We start from the raw sequence: 14,476 nt of genomic DNA, 5'->3' as shown, positions 1-14,476 counted from the left end.
GTTAACTGACTGGTGGGAAACGGGAGCTTAAGCAATGGCTATTCTGTATACATTTAAGAGATAGTCTACCAGAATGGATGTTTTTGACGTTGGATAACGTCTTTCGGCAACATACGGGGGTACAAAATTGAAAACAGTCATTTTGGATGAGTTACGAAAAATTAAAAGATTTTGAACGATAATAACTCAACCGTCTCTCGATAGATTTACGAGATAATGGCATCAATCGATTGGAAATATTTCTAGCAATTTGCTGAATATTTCAAAACTATTGATTTCATTCTGTAAACTATTGAAAAATGGTTAAAAGTAAACCATTGTCTAAAGATGATGAAAATCGATTGATTTTTTTATATTCTTATACTTTCTCCAACCGAGACATCAGATGCGAGTATCTGACACCTCTGATATTTTCTGTTCTACTATATAAGCGTCCAAGAAGGTCGCCCGTTCCATGATTGTCTATCCGATCGTCGACCCAGCAGCAGAGCAGCAGTACCAGAGCAGCGGAAGCAGAGCAACAGCAGCAGAGCCTGGGGGCGAAAGGGCAACTACGCCGAGCGCGTTGGAAAAATGGCCCTTTTCAGGGCCACAACATTATCAAGAAAGAGTTGAACGATTAATTTTCTAATGCCTTTCCGACACTTTTTTCATGACTTTCATCGTCCTCCTGATATTCATGTGATTTTGTGGTGGGATTTTTAGCTATGTTTAATTCACTTCCAGAGGTACTAATACATTATCAGAAATCACACCACACTTCAAATTGGACGCACACCATGATCATTTCTGAAATCTCAACCGTAATTTGCTAATGAATTTCATTCCGCTGCATCAATGTAGGCCATAAGTCCAGGGCCACCGCAGCTCTGCAAGGTAGGAGAAATGGATCTAAGATTGGGCCCATCAACCATCATCGAACCTACTCGATGAGGATATCAATTAACTAGGGAGAGCATGACAGAAAGATTCAACCATGTTTTTAATGGATTCATTTTATCACTCCTTGCGCACCACGAAGGAAACTGTTTTGAAAACGAAACTCTTTACCATCAAATTGGTCGTCCTGAAAAGGACGGATTTTGTTAAAGGGTAGGAACTTGGATCGAATTTAGGCCTTCTTTTCGGTCTTCTTGGGCAACAGGACGGCCTGGATGTTTGGCAGGACACCACCCTGAGCGATGGTCACTCCGGAAAGAAGTTTGTTCAGCTCTTCGTCGTTGCGGATGGCCAACTGCAGGTGACGTGGGATAATTCGGGTTTTCTTGTTGTCACGAGCGGCATTTCCTGCCAACTCGAGAACTTCAGCGGCCAGATACTCCATCACAGCAGCCAGGTAGACGGGAGCACCGGCTCCAACACGCTCGGCATAGTTGCCCTTTCGGAGTAGACGGTGAATACGACCGACTGGAAACTGCAATCCAGCGCGGCTCGAACGGGACTTTGCCTTTCCCTTGACTTTGCCTCCTTTTCCACGTCCAGACATTATGCAACGAACGACTCGAACAGTTCGATGCTGAAACTGTAATGATGACATTTCGACCGTCGAGGGTGGTTTTATACCTGCGTCGAGTAGCATATTATGAATACAGGGACGGTACAATAAATACTGTGGGTAGCAAAATACTGAAAATGGGATGAGTGTCGGTTGTCTCTACGGGCATAAAACGAGACAGCGTTGCCAGTATTCCTGATTTATTTGATTTTCCAGATTTTCAATCGTCTTGCCAGATACTAACCCAGATATCAAGAGCAAATTTTCATTACGTCGAATGTAACAAAGGTAAACAAAGTCGAGCTATCAGTGTCAATCGATGCTCCTGCTATTACACTATACCCAAGTAACATTGCAGGTTTTATCGAGGTTTTATAGCATTCTACAAGTCTAAATTCTGATCTACAGAACCCTCATAAAACCAAAATTGTTACTTGGGTATACTGTCCGAATATAGGATCACATTCCATTTTTAAATGTATTTACCAGTCAAATTGCTTTTTGACGTAATCACCTTCCGATCAAAATAGTTTTCGATGTTACTTAAGTCACCCGATTTCTATGGAGATGCCGTTTGCCTTAAGTAACAGTACTGAGAAACCCGTGAAAAGTGTACTTTCGTCGTTTTGCTTTCTCATTATTAAAGTGAAAAAATCGAACTGTTTGTTGCTAAGATGATTTCGGTGGTCCTAAAATGATGAATGGGCTGCACGCAAGGAGACGTAATTGATAATTCTCCCGAATATCCTGGTAAATACACTTTGACTTAAGTAACAATAAGGGCCACCAAACGACGTATAATAACTTTTGACTCAAAAACCAGTATTTTTTAGCATGAAAGCTAGCGGTTTGCATTTTTATGATTAAAATCCGGCTAAATATGTTAAACATTGCAATCACTATGAGATTATATGTGTTTAATTGGAAATAGGAATAACTTTTCGGTTATCAAAACAAAACTTAATTTTTCTCGGATCGGTGCGAATGTTACTTACGACATAATGAAAATTTGCTCTTGATATAATTCACTTATATGTTAATACGTTTATTTCAAGAATTTTTAATTTTGTTCCGGATTTTCCCAGATTTTTTAAATATGTTACTATAGAAAATTTCCAGCCCAAAACGAAACCGGTTGGACATGAGCGTTTCCGAATTCAGTCCAATAGAGGCGATGGGGGCAAGAAGACCATACGGGGCGAGATGGGCCACCGTTCGTTTGGGCATAATACCTATTAACTCAATCTATTTTTTTTTACAAACTTGTTGAAAATGCTCTAATATGCATCTCCATGAAAACCGTATCAAAATTCAATTACATGTCTAAGATAATAATGGAAATGTAACATTAGCTCAAAATCTCTAGAATATTATAAGATATGCAGTCAAGAAAACAAGCATCGCATTCACTATATTACATTTTACTGATCCGCTGGTTCTACAGCGAGCAATACACGTAACTGTTGCTAAAAGAACTTATGTTTCTATTTCACTTGATTCCTCCATGTTATTTTCTAGTGAAAACCTGTCAAAACCTTAACTTTTACTAGGGTGCTCATATTGCCCCGTATGGTTGTTGATCGGAGCAAAAACTGAAATTTTTCAAACATAATCATTTATTCAGTCTATCATTCCAAAACCACAACCAAAACGGCCCTTTTCAGGGCCACCAATAATTCGACAAAGAGTTAGTTTTGAAGACAATTTCTTTCCAGAATATCACAGTTACACTTAAATTTGGGGACTATACTGGGGTGTGGGAACGCTGGAAGGGGAGATGCTGTCTGTCTTCGAACTACCAACATCATTCCAAAGCTCCTCCAGGGCGACAGAGTAGAGCAAACCCAACAACATCAGCCCAACAAAACGGCCCTTTTCAGGGCCACCAAACTTTCGCAAAAGAGTTATTAAGGAATATTCCTAAAATATAATATACACAATTAAATACAACACATAACAGACGTTATCCAACGCCAACCCTGCGGTCGTATCTAGTATACAACCCTTCCAACTTTTTTTTGTACTATTTTATGTTTTCTGATGGTTTCGGTTATGCAAAACATGATAATTAACTTTTCCAATGCTTTCAATTGTACAAAGCATTAGAGTTAGAAACATGATCTTGTAAACACTACACACCTTAACTGGTAGTTTGCTAAAAAAATGCTACAACAATCGTCAAGCTCGCTGTAATGTCACCAAGTGCCTCGTCACCTACAAATTGGCGCCTATGTCAGTGGTCTAATAACTCTTAGCGCGCTAATGGCATAGTTCCCCTGCCGCATAGAGAGTTGCCGCAATGATATTTGGTTAGCTAAGGTCAGTTATCTGACTGGTGGGAAACGGGAGCTTCAGCATTGACTATTATGTACGCATTTTTATGATGTTATCTAACAACAATGGTGTGTAGTGTTTACACGATCATGTTTCCAATTCTAATGTATTGTAAATATAATTGAAAGCATTTGAAAAGTAAGATTCTAGTGTTTTGTACTTCTAAAAACATTAGTAAACATCTACATCTGAAAACATCAGAGAACAACAAACACGAAGTACAATTGAAAACATCCGAACAACGTTTAGTTCTAACGTTGTGTACATCCGAAAACATCCAAAAAATGTTTGGTTCTAGCATCGGGAAACATCTACGTTAGAAAACATCAGAATACATTTACATATAAAAACATCCGAACAACGTTTAGTTCTAACGTTATGTACATCCGAAAACATCCAAAAACGTTTGGTTCTAACATCAGGAAACATCTACATTAGAAAACATCAGAAAACGTTTACATTTAAAAACATCCGAACAACGTTTAGTTCTAACGTTTTGTACATCCGAAAACATCCTTAAAACGTTTGGTTCTAATGTCAATAGATTGAAATTTTTGACGTCAGACCGACATTAGAATGGCAAAATTTTGTTCCAAAATTTCTGATGTATACACCATGTTACGTTGCTTAAATACAACTAAATCATAATGTTTTCTAATGTTTGACATCAGGCATACATTTGATTTCGATGCTGATGTAGACATCAAAATCAAACGTTGGGCTAATGTAAATTTCTATTCGGGTGCTTACCCTGCATCCGTTCTTCCAGGAATTCGAAAAGCCTCCGGTGGAAGTGGTCGGAACATAACTTTTTCGTTGCAAGCGCTTGGACTCCACGTGAGAAGAAAATTTCCTGTGGTTCGGGCAATTCATCCTTATGAAAATGGTGAAAAGATTTTCGCTTGGTAACACCATAGAGGTAACTCTAAGACCAGAAGTTCCTGAAGAAACGAGCTCAACTTTTTGGCTCAGCTCTGGTACTTTCTTCGGTCCCAAGCTAATCGAGGACCTTCGATCGATTCACTCCTCGAAACATAGGAAAATCCACTAACCCCTCATTTTATCTGTCAAACTTTCATAGCGAATCAAAACAAACATAGTGTAGTGCTAGAATTTTGGCTAGAATGGGCTACGCTAGTCAATTTGCTTGGGACCAATAGGCTAGTCAAGTAGTGAGCCAATTCAAAATCGTTAGTTTCGTATTGATTGTTGGTAACACCTTGTTTATTTGCGCAGCAATAAAACTCGCACTTGCACTTGAATTTTTTTCTAATGCAGGTTACGAATATACATTCACCTTAATTCTTACTTTTGCCACTAGGGTCAATTTGCTTTGCTCGTTTGGAACCACACTTGAAATTTCGATTGGTACTTTTGGCATCACTCTTATAACATCGATGATTCAATCAAAGTTCGTTCGGCTCAAGTTTTTCTTACCCTGGGGAGATCCTCTTGGGATCTTCGGTCATTGATTTCAACTTGCCCACGAGGTGCATTGTTGGCCTGCACGTAATTTGACCTACGGCAAACATGTTGAGTGTAAACATATTTAGCCACCATTTGCTGCCCCTTTAGACACCACTAAACTGACAACCGAATGTGCCACCAAATCAACAAAACCGATCTCACACCGTTGCTCGTGCGGTCGCATCTTTCTTCATCTTGAGGTAGGTTCGACAAGTTGCCTGCTTCCTTCGCTTGCGGACACGGTAGCTTAAAAGAAAAAAAGGGGGAAAAAGTAATTGCAAAACAAAATAATGGACCGACTTGAGCACCGGGGCGGGGGAAGCGAAACGCGGAGCGACGCCAGGAAAAGTGTTATTTCAAATTACAATACCAAATTGCGGATGCGAGAGACCATCAAAGCAATCGTCCGTCCAGGTCCAGGTTGCGAGCTTCAGCAGCGTGCGTTTTTTTTTTTGACGATTCCACTCGCCGGCCGCCACCCCTGCGATGCTGTTTCTGACGCAAAGGTTTGCGTTGTTGGAATCTTGCGTTTGAAGCAGGGGCGGGACACCTCGGCTGAATACATCAAAATATGTTTTGACATGTTCGAATATTTGCATTAAATATGTTGGTTGATATTTAGAAATATTTGATGATATTTTCAAATATATCTAAGTTGCCTTGCCCCTTGATTCGAAGGCGTGCTAAAAATATTATTTCGTAAATTTCTTCCAGGTAACGTTGAATACGGGCAATAAAAAAACGTCGGTAAACGATTTTTATTATTCCAACCATATTTTTCTTTCTCTGTGGCTCTGCAATTTCGTTTCGTCCACCTTTTTTTTCTTCTCTCATGCTATGAATGCGTTCCGGAATGGTGGCGATGATGAGGCAAAAAACACTGTGCAGGGCGCGGACCCCGCCGCCGATCGGTTTTCGCGTCCAGGACTCATGGGAAGAGAACGCGGTATTCGAATTGAATAGTGGGTTTTTGTTATTTTTGTTTTCGGACCGCTCCTCGTACAATGTGCCGGAGAGTTCATGGAGAAGAGGAAATGGTTAAAATAAATAAATGAAATGGCGATAGTAAACGAACGATTGGACGATTGTACCTTCTGGAAGCTGATCTAGGGTAGGTTCTCTCATTTATATCTATGTTGACAAACGCTATGTTTGAGAATTGTTTTTATGTCAAGCTGCAGGGCTGTACTTAACCTTAAATTAAGTGGAAACAAGATCGTTCCCGCTACCCTGCAAAGACTGACCGCAGTTTTTAGTTAAAAGGTTATTTTTGTTTTCGTTCCCGAAGCACATTGCTTGAAATTCAAACATCGTCACATCCGTTATTGTTCCAATCCAATCGTCCAGGGCCAGTCTTCTCGACGGCAGGGGAAAAATGCGAAGCATTGTTCACCACCTCCGACCGCGGTCGGAGCAAGAGATATGTGCACAAAATTAATTGATGAAGAAAATGGGAAAAGCAAACAGCCTCCCAGCTCTCGGGAGAATGTGAGATTCATCTGACCCCCTGCCCCAACCGCCATAACCGCTACTTGCCATCGTATGGAGCAGCTGTCAAACGAGTTGGAGCGCAAAATTTTTTGTGTACTTTTCTTCTCAGTTCTTGACGGCCGGCTTGCGGGGTGCATTTATGATGACTCGCAGATCTAGTAGGCCAAGCGGGATCCACTCGGCCGCGACGACGAACGCAAGTGGCCAGCAAAGCAAACCATATCCATCCAATCCATGTACTCAGTTGGCAGCGCTGATGATCGTGATGATGATGATGATGATGCGAACTGAAATGAATTTAAAAATCTTCGACTTGGAAATAACAGCAACGAAAAAAAAAAAACGCAAACCAAACGAAAACCAGTTCTTGTTGTTGCTACTCTGCGGTCCGCTCGATGGTCGTTGTTCCCTTTTGGCAAGCGGCCGGTCCGGGTCCGGCTTCGGTAATTCGAGCTTCGCCGGTTACGTTCCTAGTTCGTGCGCACATCTTTCGGCTGGAAGAGTGCACCGGCGAAGTTAGGCCAGGACCGGGAATAATCTGAAGGAAACAATAGCATGAATCTTTAGGCTGTGAACCATTTGCCGAGTTAAATTTAACTCGTGGTTAAAAGTGACATTTCGAAAATCCCTGTGCTGTGCATCGACCGGTTTCCGAGAAGAACTCAGCCACGGTTGTCAACATTTAACTTCTTGTCTGTCAGAAATAACCACGCTCGGATAGCAGGGTTAATCGATAACTTTCCATCTGTCAAATTTTAACCTAAAGTTAAAATAATCCACCAAATGGTTCAGAGCCTAGTATGCCTGGTAATTTTTACACACCCTTCAGCCGACAGCCTGACTTCGTCTAGGACACCGCAATGATGATGCATCGTGGTCATCCTGCAGTCGCCATCTCTTCGACCAAAAACAGACAAAAACGAACGAAAAATAAAACCAACAACACACACGGCCTGCTTGCTTAGTGCTGCAGGGCTGCCACCAAACGAAGGAGTCGGAACAAGGGTGGAAAGTGCGGTCAGTGACGAGGGGCTTTCCAGGCCTGTCAAGTCAAATAATAATTGTTTTCTTGTGCTATCGGTTCTTTTTGCTCTTCATTTTCGCCGAATGCCGGAGTCCACGTCTTGTGTATGTGCATGCAATGCATGCATGAATGCAGCAACGTGTTTCTGGTTGAGGAAGGTCAAGTTGCACCATCATCATCATCATCATCAGAACGACGACGACGACGACGGCGGAGAGCAACATGTGTTTGCTTTTGGCTTCCTTCGTCTTAGCCCGCCGCAACCCTGCGGCATGCGTGTTGTTTGGATGTCAAATTTCGCAGGGCTGCTTCCAGGGCAGCTGCGATGCATCATCGAGAGCAAATAAACACCGATTGATGTCAATGTCCAGCGCTGAGCCGCTGATCAGCACCGGGAAGATCGGGATGTGCGAAGCGACACACCGCAGATCCCTCACGTAGAGCCCAGGCAGCTATCTTTCGATCCATCTATCAAGTTCACATGTTATAAATTATTTTATTACCCTGCGCACCAATACTCGCAGAAGCAGCGGCAGCCGCCATTTATTGACGAATTGGAGAGAAGAAGCAGGATAGATAGATCGGTGGTCCAACGCACGGGGGATAGTGATAGATGGACCAAAATGGATGCGAGCCCTCCACGCGCCCCCCCAAACCGTGGATAGACCCCTCACATTGAGCCATCTTTGTGCTTTGTTGAGCGCGCATCCACACACACACACACATGATTCAAGAAAACGGAAATGGCGAAAATAGGCGGTTATAAAACGTTGATTACTGTTATAAAAAAAAAGACGGGATTTCTTTTGCCCCGTTTTCGCGATGTGATGCTCTTCAACTTGGAGTGGCTCGTTTTTTATTTTTTTATTTCGAGATCCAAGATGTTGATGGCCAGGCCAGCGGAGAGCAGTAGCATTTGTGCCATTTGACGATTGCTACGTTCGTCGATCGTCATGTTCGGCATGTTACACACAAGTTGATTAAATTGTAGATTTAGATGTTGGTTTCGTAAAGTAGCGGATTGGTTTCCGGTGGCGGCTTGATTGCCGAAGGATGCCATAGTGGAAAAGATGAAACACTAGCACGGGAGCGATAGTGACTTTGCGAACACGTGGTTGACCCAGGACAGGATTGAGATGGTGACGTAAGGTTCACATTTTCCTTCGGATGCGCGTTTGGGGATTAGCTTTTGTAAACAAACCCATCGAGTGCCTATTTCTCACGAATAAAAGCTCAATCTCAGAAAAAAACTATATCAAATGGTAAAGGAATCATTTCTCGATCTGATTGTATTGTTAGTATCTTATCTATCTTTTCTCGTGCTTCTAGAAGAAAAAATCTCAAAATAATGTTTTATTTCAAAGTTCGAGTTGTAGTAAACGTCATTTTAACTGCTCGAATGAAGTGGTTAACTACATCCAAATCACCAATCGCTCCGAAAATTTTATTTCTTAACATGAATGTTCACTAACCGCAAAACGGGGCAACATGACGACATTTCCAAGTTGATTAGATATATTGTCATGACATTTCGCGTGACTTGTCAACCATTGATTATCATTCCTGTAAAACAGGCCTGGCCAACCTTTCTTAACTTGTTTTTTTTAATGGCTGTATCTATGGGTAAATGGGTTCAGTAAAATAACTCTTTGCTGGCATTCAGTACATATTGATAGTTTTAGCACAGACAAACAGACATAATACTCTCAAGTTGTTCATCGAACAAGCATTTAACCAGACCCCCTTCACTCTTTGCAGTGTTGGAAAAGTTCGCGATATTTCACGAAGTTCACCAAGAGAAAAGTTCGCGAGTCATAGGGAACTTTGATGAACTTTTCCATCACTGACTCTTTGGAATTTATAGAGACAGATAACAGCGCCAAACGGTTTTCGACGAGACCACGTTGAACTGCTGCGTTGGAAGAAAACACGCACACCAACATCTATACATGTACGAACCCGCACATCTGAGCGGACGGTACAGCGCAAATCAAAACACGAAGCGGTGTCATCACTCATCGTAATCATTCAGCTTCGGCTACTTCCGTTTGCGTTTGTTTTCACCGGTTTCCTACGTTATAAAATAGAAAAGTAATGAGTATTCCAACGTAATTTTTGAATGAAATGCGTGCTGCGTTGGCCGAAGAATGCAGCATATTATATTACGTTTAGCAATGATTTCGATACTTTGCATTTCCAGTGGCTGGGGTGTTGGAATAATTCTTTAGAGAGAGGGAAGGGGTTTTTCCCATGTTTACTTCTATGCTTATTAAGATTACATATGTTGAAGAACAGCTCCGCAAATCATCAATAGGCTCTTTCCGTGCACCATCAATGTAGAGCGCGCTAGCCAACTTTTAAAGAAAATGTCATCCAATCCATTTGTTTACATCATAATGACGATTTTCAAAACTCAAAACATTTATTGCACAACTTGCAAATTTCCATCGGGAGTGGTCGTATTTTTCGATTATCTACAGATCTGAACTGATTTCCAGCTGAAATAACAACACATTACAAATCCGGAAGATTATAACCGCTGGGACAATTTAATAAATTTTAATTATTCTCATCAAAAATATATGGAATCACCAGCCGGATCACTGATGGATGATGATTTCAAGCACTTGCGGTGGATAAATAAATAAGGAAAGGTGAAAATATTGTCCTCTCCCTATGCTTCTCGGTGAAAATTTCCACCCTCATCACTCTTTTGAGGGTTCCCCTATTTACTGCCAAAGGCTGAAACAATTGCTTAGTTTCTATTGGATTCGCCTATTACTGTTAGAGATTTGCATCTTACTGATACCGGTGGTACATTGGAAATTCTTTCGCTCGAAAGCAAAACATATTACAAGCACATCATGATGCGCGCTTGGAAGTGATTATCTTATCTTCTCAAATGTTTCTGTTGCGTATAAAGTGGTAATGATTGAAAATCGAAGTAATCACAAACAAGTAAGAATCTTGCTATCGCAATATAATGATGATGACTTCGAGGATGATATCATGTCGTCCTCTTCCCTCGGCTCATCATCAACGTCCGCGTTGACATCTGTCATGCTGGTACCTGTCAGTTATTGAGCCCTGGTGGTAAAGTTGGTGGGGAATTCGCAACAGTTTCAATGTGCACTCAACAGATAGCACTGCGATCACATAAGGGTGGTAACTATGTATATGCCTTGTATGAGGTATTGATTAGTGGGATATCTTGTTATTAGATATCTTTGATTTAACGGTCAATTTAAAAGTACCGTAGTTGATAGTACCGCCACCTGTGGCACGCATAGTCATTTCCCTTGAGTTTGACGTTTACACACTACCACCAACAATCAATACGAAACTAACGATTTTAAATTGGCTCACCACTTTAGTAGCCTATTGGTCCCAAGCAAACGATTAACGTACCCTATTCTAGTTGAAATTTTATTACTACACTATGTTTGTTTTGATTCGCTATGAAAGTTTGACAGATAACATCAGGGGTGTGTGGATTCATGCAGAACATGCAGGGGTGAGTGAAATAGCTTGGGCCTGCTTGGGACCGTTGTTCTGGTACTGAGTGAGCCAAAAATAATAATGATTTTCTTCGGGACCCAGTGGTCTTATAGTTACCTCTATGGTACTACCGTACTACCAACAATCAATACGAAACTAACGATTTTAAATTGGCTCACTACTTGACTAGCCTATTGGTCCCAAGCAAACGATTAACGTATCCCATTCTAGTCGAAATTCTAGTACTACGCAATGTTTGTTTTGATTCGCTATGAAAGTTTGACAGATAAAACGAGGGGTTCGTGGATTTTCCTATGTTTTGAGGGGTGCATCGATTAGCTTGGGACCGAAGATAGTACCAGAGCTGAGCCAAAAACTAGAGCACGTTTCTTCAGGACCTTCTAGTCTTAGAGTTACCTCTATGGTACTACCATAGAGGTAACTCTAAGACTAGAAGGTCCCAAAATAACGTGCTCAACTTTTTGGCTCAACTCTGGTACTCTCTTAGGTCCCAAGCTAATCGATTCACCCCTCGAAACATAGGAAAAACCAATAACCCCTCATTTTATCTGTCAAACTTTCATAGCGAATCAAAACAAACATTGCGTAGTAGTAGAATTTCGACTAGAATGGGGTACGTTAATCGTTTGCTTGGGACCAATAGGCTAGTCAAGTAGTGAGTCAATTTAAAATCGTTAGTTTCATATTGATTGTTGGTACTACCCATCACAGTGTACTCAAAAGATGGCGGTAATGTTTTAGCGACGATGATTGTGAGAAATTTTCAATGTGTTACGCAGTTTGTCTGTGGTTTTAGCAGTGCCAAAATTCAGTAAAATATACAAAAATGTCTGATTATTTACCGATGATCAGTAAGCCTACTTCCTGTCAACTTAACTAGATGACAGATCACGCAAACCTGTCTACGCTATCTGGCACCAAATTTCAACTTTGTCATAGACTTCTCTGAAGTTTATGAATTGCACAAGTATTAGTGCAGAACTTTGGGTGAATTCAAAGGTTTTCTTGCACTAAAACTTATAATTTACCCCAAGTTCTGCACTAATACTTGTGCATTTCACAAACGTCAGAGAAGTCTATTGTGTTACCGTTTGTAACTTTGTTGATGTATTTCTGTATGTTTATCGTATTCTGCATGTCCATTTAAATTTGAATAATAATTGCCAATTTGATACCCCTAGTTTTAGTACACTATACACTACCACAGTTACTACCAACTGCTGGAATAGGTGATGAGCCAACAAATTGAGTTCAGTGGAACATAGGAGAATGGGTACGAGAAGTACAGAGAAAGGGAACGGCGAGTAGCACGGAAACTTCTTCCGCCACTTGCCAAGTAAACTCAAACAAGAGCAGTTGCATAAGCTAAAATCCGTTAAAAGTTTAGTGAAGAAGAGTAAGAGTGTCGTAGTAGCAGTAGTGGATAGAGAGAGAGAGAGAGAGTCAGGTATGAAACAGGGATTAAAGAAGGTCACATGTGACAATCGGGCCTAAGACCGTTTCTTTTGTGCCCTTTAGGACCCGTTAGTTGTGAGGGTAGCTTTTGGTGGAGAACTGGCCTCTCGACGATACCGAGATTGGACTCGGTAAGATTAGGATTTGGGTTCCACCCCAAATGGTACCGAGCAGGTCTCCACACACTCGTGAAATCCAAGTCTGCCATCTCCAAGCCTGGAACCACAGACTCTCAGCATAGCCAACATTTGTTCGCCAGAGTCCGCCATTGTGCTAACCGACCGGCGTCGCCAGACGGTTTCACCGAGTCTTCATCAGCCTCACTGTTTCCCGCCAAGGTTCATTCTTGCTTAAAGCAAACCCCACACGCATCAATATATTGACGCGAAGGGGAATTATTGACAATAATATTGATGATGTGAATTCAGAAATATTGTCAATCTCGATATATTGACGTCAATATAGAATGTATTGACAATACGATTATTGTCAATAAAAGCAATCGTGTAGGGTCCACTTTAGAGTACGGCAGTATGAAAATTGAATAGAAGTTGAAAATGAGCGAAGGGCCTATCTACCTATCCACCTACTCTCTTCTAAAGATCATTCTCTAGCTAATAAATTATCACACTAAAGCTTCATGTTAGCATTTCCAACCAACTCTGAAAATCGCTAACTTCACGTATGACGTAACATAAAAACACTTTGAATGTAATAAAATCTTTTGTTTTTATAGGTTTCATTAGCAGAATGTAGACGACAAAAACTAACATGTTCCAGCGAGAGGGATGACATTGTAACACATTGTGACACAGAGTTTAGATTACCGAAGTCGGTAAAGTTTTACTGGGTTTTTAAATAGCTGAGATTTCAGTATTCAGTTATTCATCTATCGCAATAAAGGGTGTCCACGATGAAATTGCCACACTATGAAATTGCTCTAACTTTTTAACCGTTGGGTAGAATTTAATGAAAATTTGGGTGGATTTAGTTCATAGTGCATTATTTACATCCTGCAAGTTTTAAAGTCCTGTGATCAAAACTCGCGGAAATGGAGTCGAAAGAACAGCTCGTGCGAGATAAAATCTTGCGCATTCATCACGAGAACAAGGATCTCTCGCATCGTTCCATCGCTAAAACGTTGGGAATCGCGAATTCCACGGTGTCGCGAGTGATTAAGCGGTTCGAGGAACGGTTGACCACCGATCGGAAGCCCAGAAGTGAAGGAAAAAGTATTCCGTACAACACCAAAAATCACAACCGCGTAGTTGGGGCCTTCAACCGAAATCCGAACGCCTCCGTTAGGGATGTGGCTAAGAAGCTGCACCTAAGCCGAAGTTTTGTCCAGAAGGCCAAACTAAGGCTGGGCTTCAAACGTTCAAGGTACAAAAGGCCCCTAATCGCGACGAGAAGCAGAACAAGTCCGCCAAAACCCGTGCCAGGAAGTTGTACCTCAACATGCTGACGAAAGTTGAATGCTGCATCATGGACGACGAAACATATGTGAAGGCCGACTTCAAACAGATCCCCGGCAACCTGTTTTTCACGGCCAAGGATAAGTTCAGCGTTCCGGAGCATGTCCGCACTCAGAAGATGTCCAAATTTGCGAAGAAATTCCTGGTTTGGCAAGCCATCTGCACGTGCGGGAAGCGGAGTGCACCTTTCGTGACCCAGGACACGATGAACGGACA

The 14,476-nt window shown here is 41.5% G+C and overlaps 2 protein-coding genes across 2 annotated transcripts in view; one reads left to right on the top strand and one right to left on the bottom strand.

The window, feature by feature from the left end:
• Nucleotides 1-13,302, top strand: part of LOC135702184 (uncharacterized) — a 115,241-nt gene extending 101,939 nt beyond the window's left edge. The window contains exon 3 of the mRNA XM_065223211.1: nucleotides 13,142-13,302. The gene's annotated coding sequence lies outside the window, so the exon portion shown is untranslated. The remainder of the gene's footprint in view (nucleotides 1-13,141) is intronic.
• On the bottom strand, nucleotides 923-1,488 carry LOC135702191 (histone H2A). Its single transcript, XM_065223219.1, has one exon. It carries the CDS (start codon nucleotides 1,484-1,486, stop codon nucleotides 1,112-1,114), a length of 375 nt encoding a protein of 124 aa, XP_065079291.1. The 5' UTR covers nucleotides 1,487-1,488; the 3' UTR covers nucleotides 923-1,111.
• Nucleotides 13,303-14,476: the final 1,174 nt, after the last annotated feature.

Source organism: Ochlerotatus camptorhynchus, unplaced genomic scaffold (genome assembly GCF_037179485.1).
Source record: "Ochlerotatus camptorhynchus isolate MF236.1 unplaced genomic scaffold, CSIRO-AGI_Acam_v1.1 ptg000185l, whole genome shotgun sequence".
NCBI lineage: Eukaryota > Metazoa > Arthropoda > Insecta > Diptera > Culicidae > Ochlerotatus > Ochlerotatus camptorhynchus.
The sequence above is the reverse complement of the archived record's forward strand: the minus strand, read 5'-3'. Positions and strand labels throughout refer to the sequence as shown.

Bases quoted from the DNA above. Each gene is read 5' to 3' on its own strand.
- LOC135702191 (XM_065223219.1), bottom strand. From the start codon at position 1,486: ATGTCTGGACGTGGAAAAGGAGGCAAAGTCAAGGGAAAGGCAAAGTCC.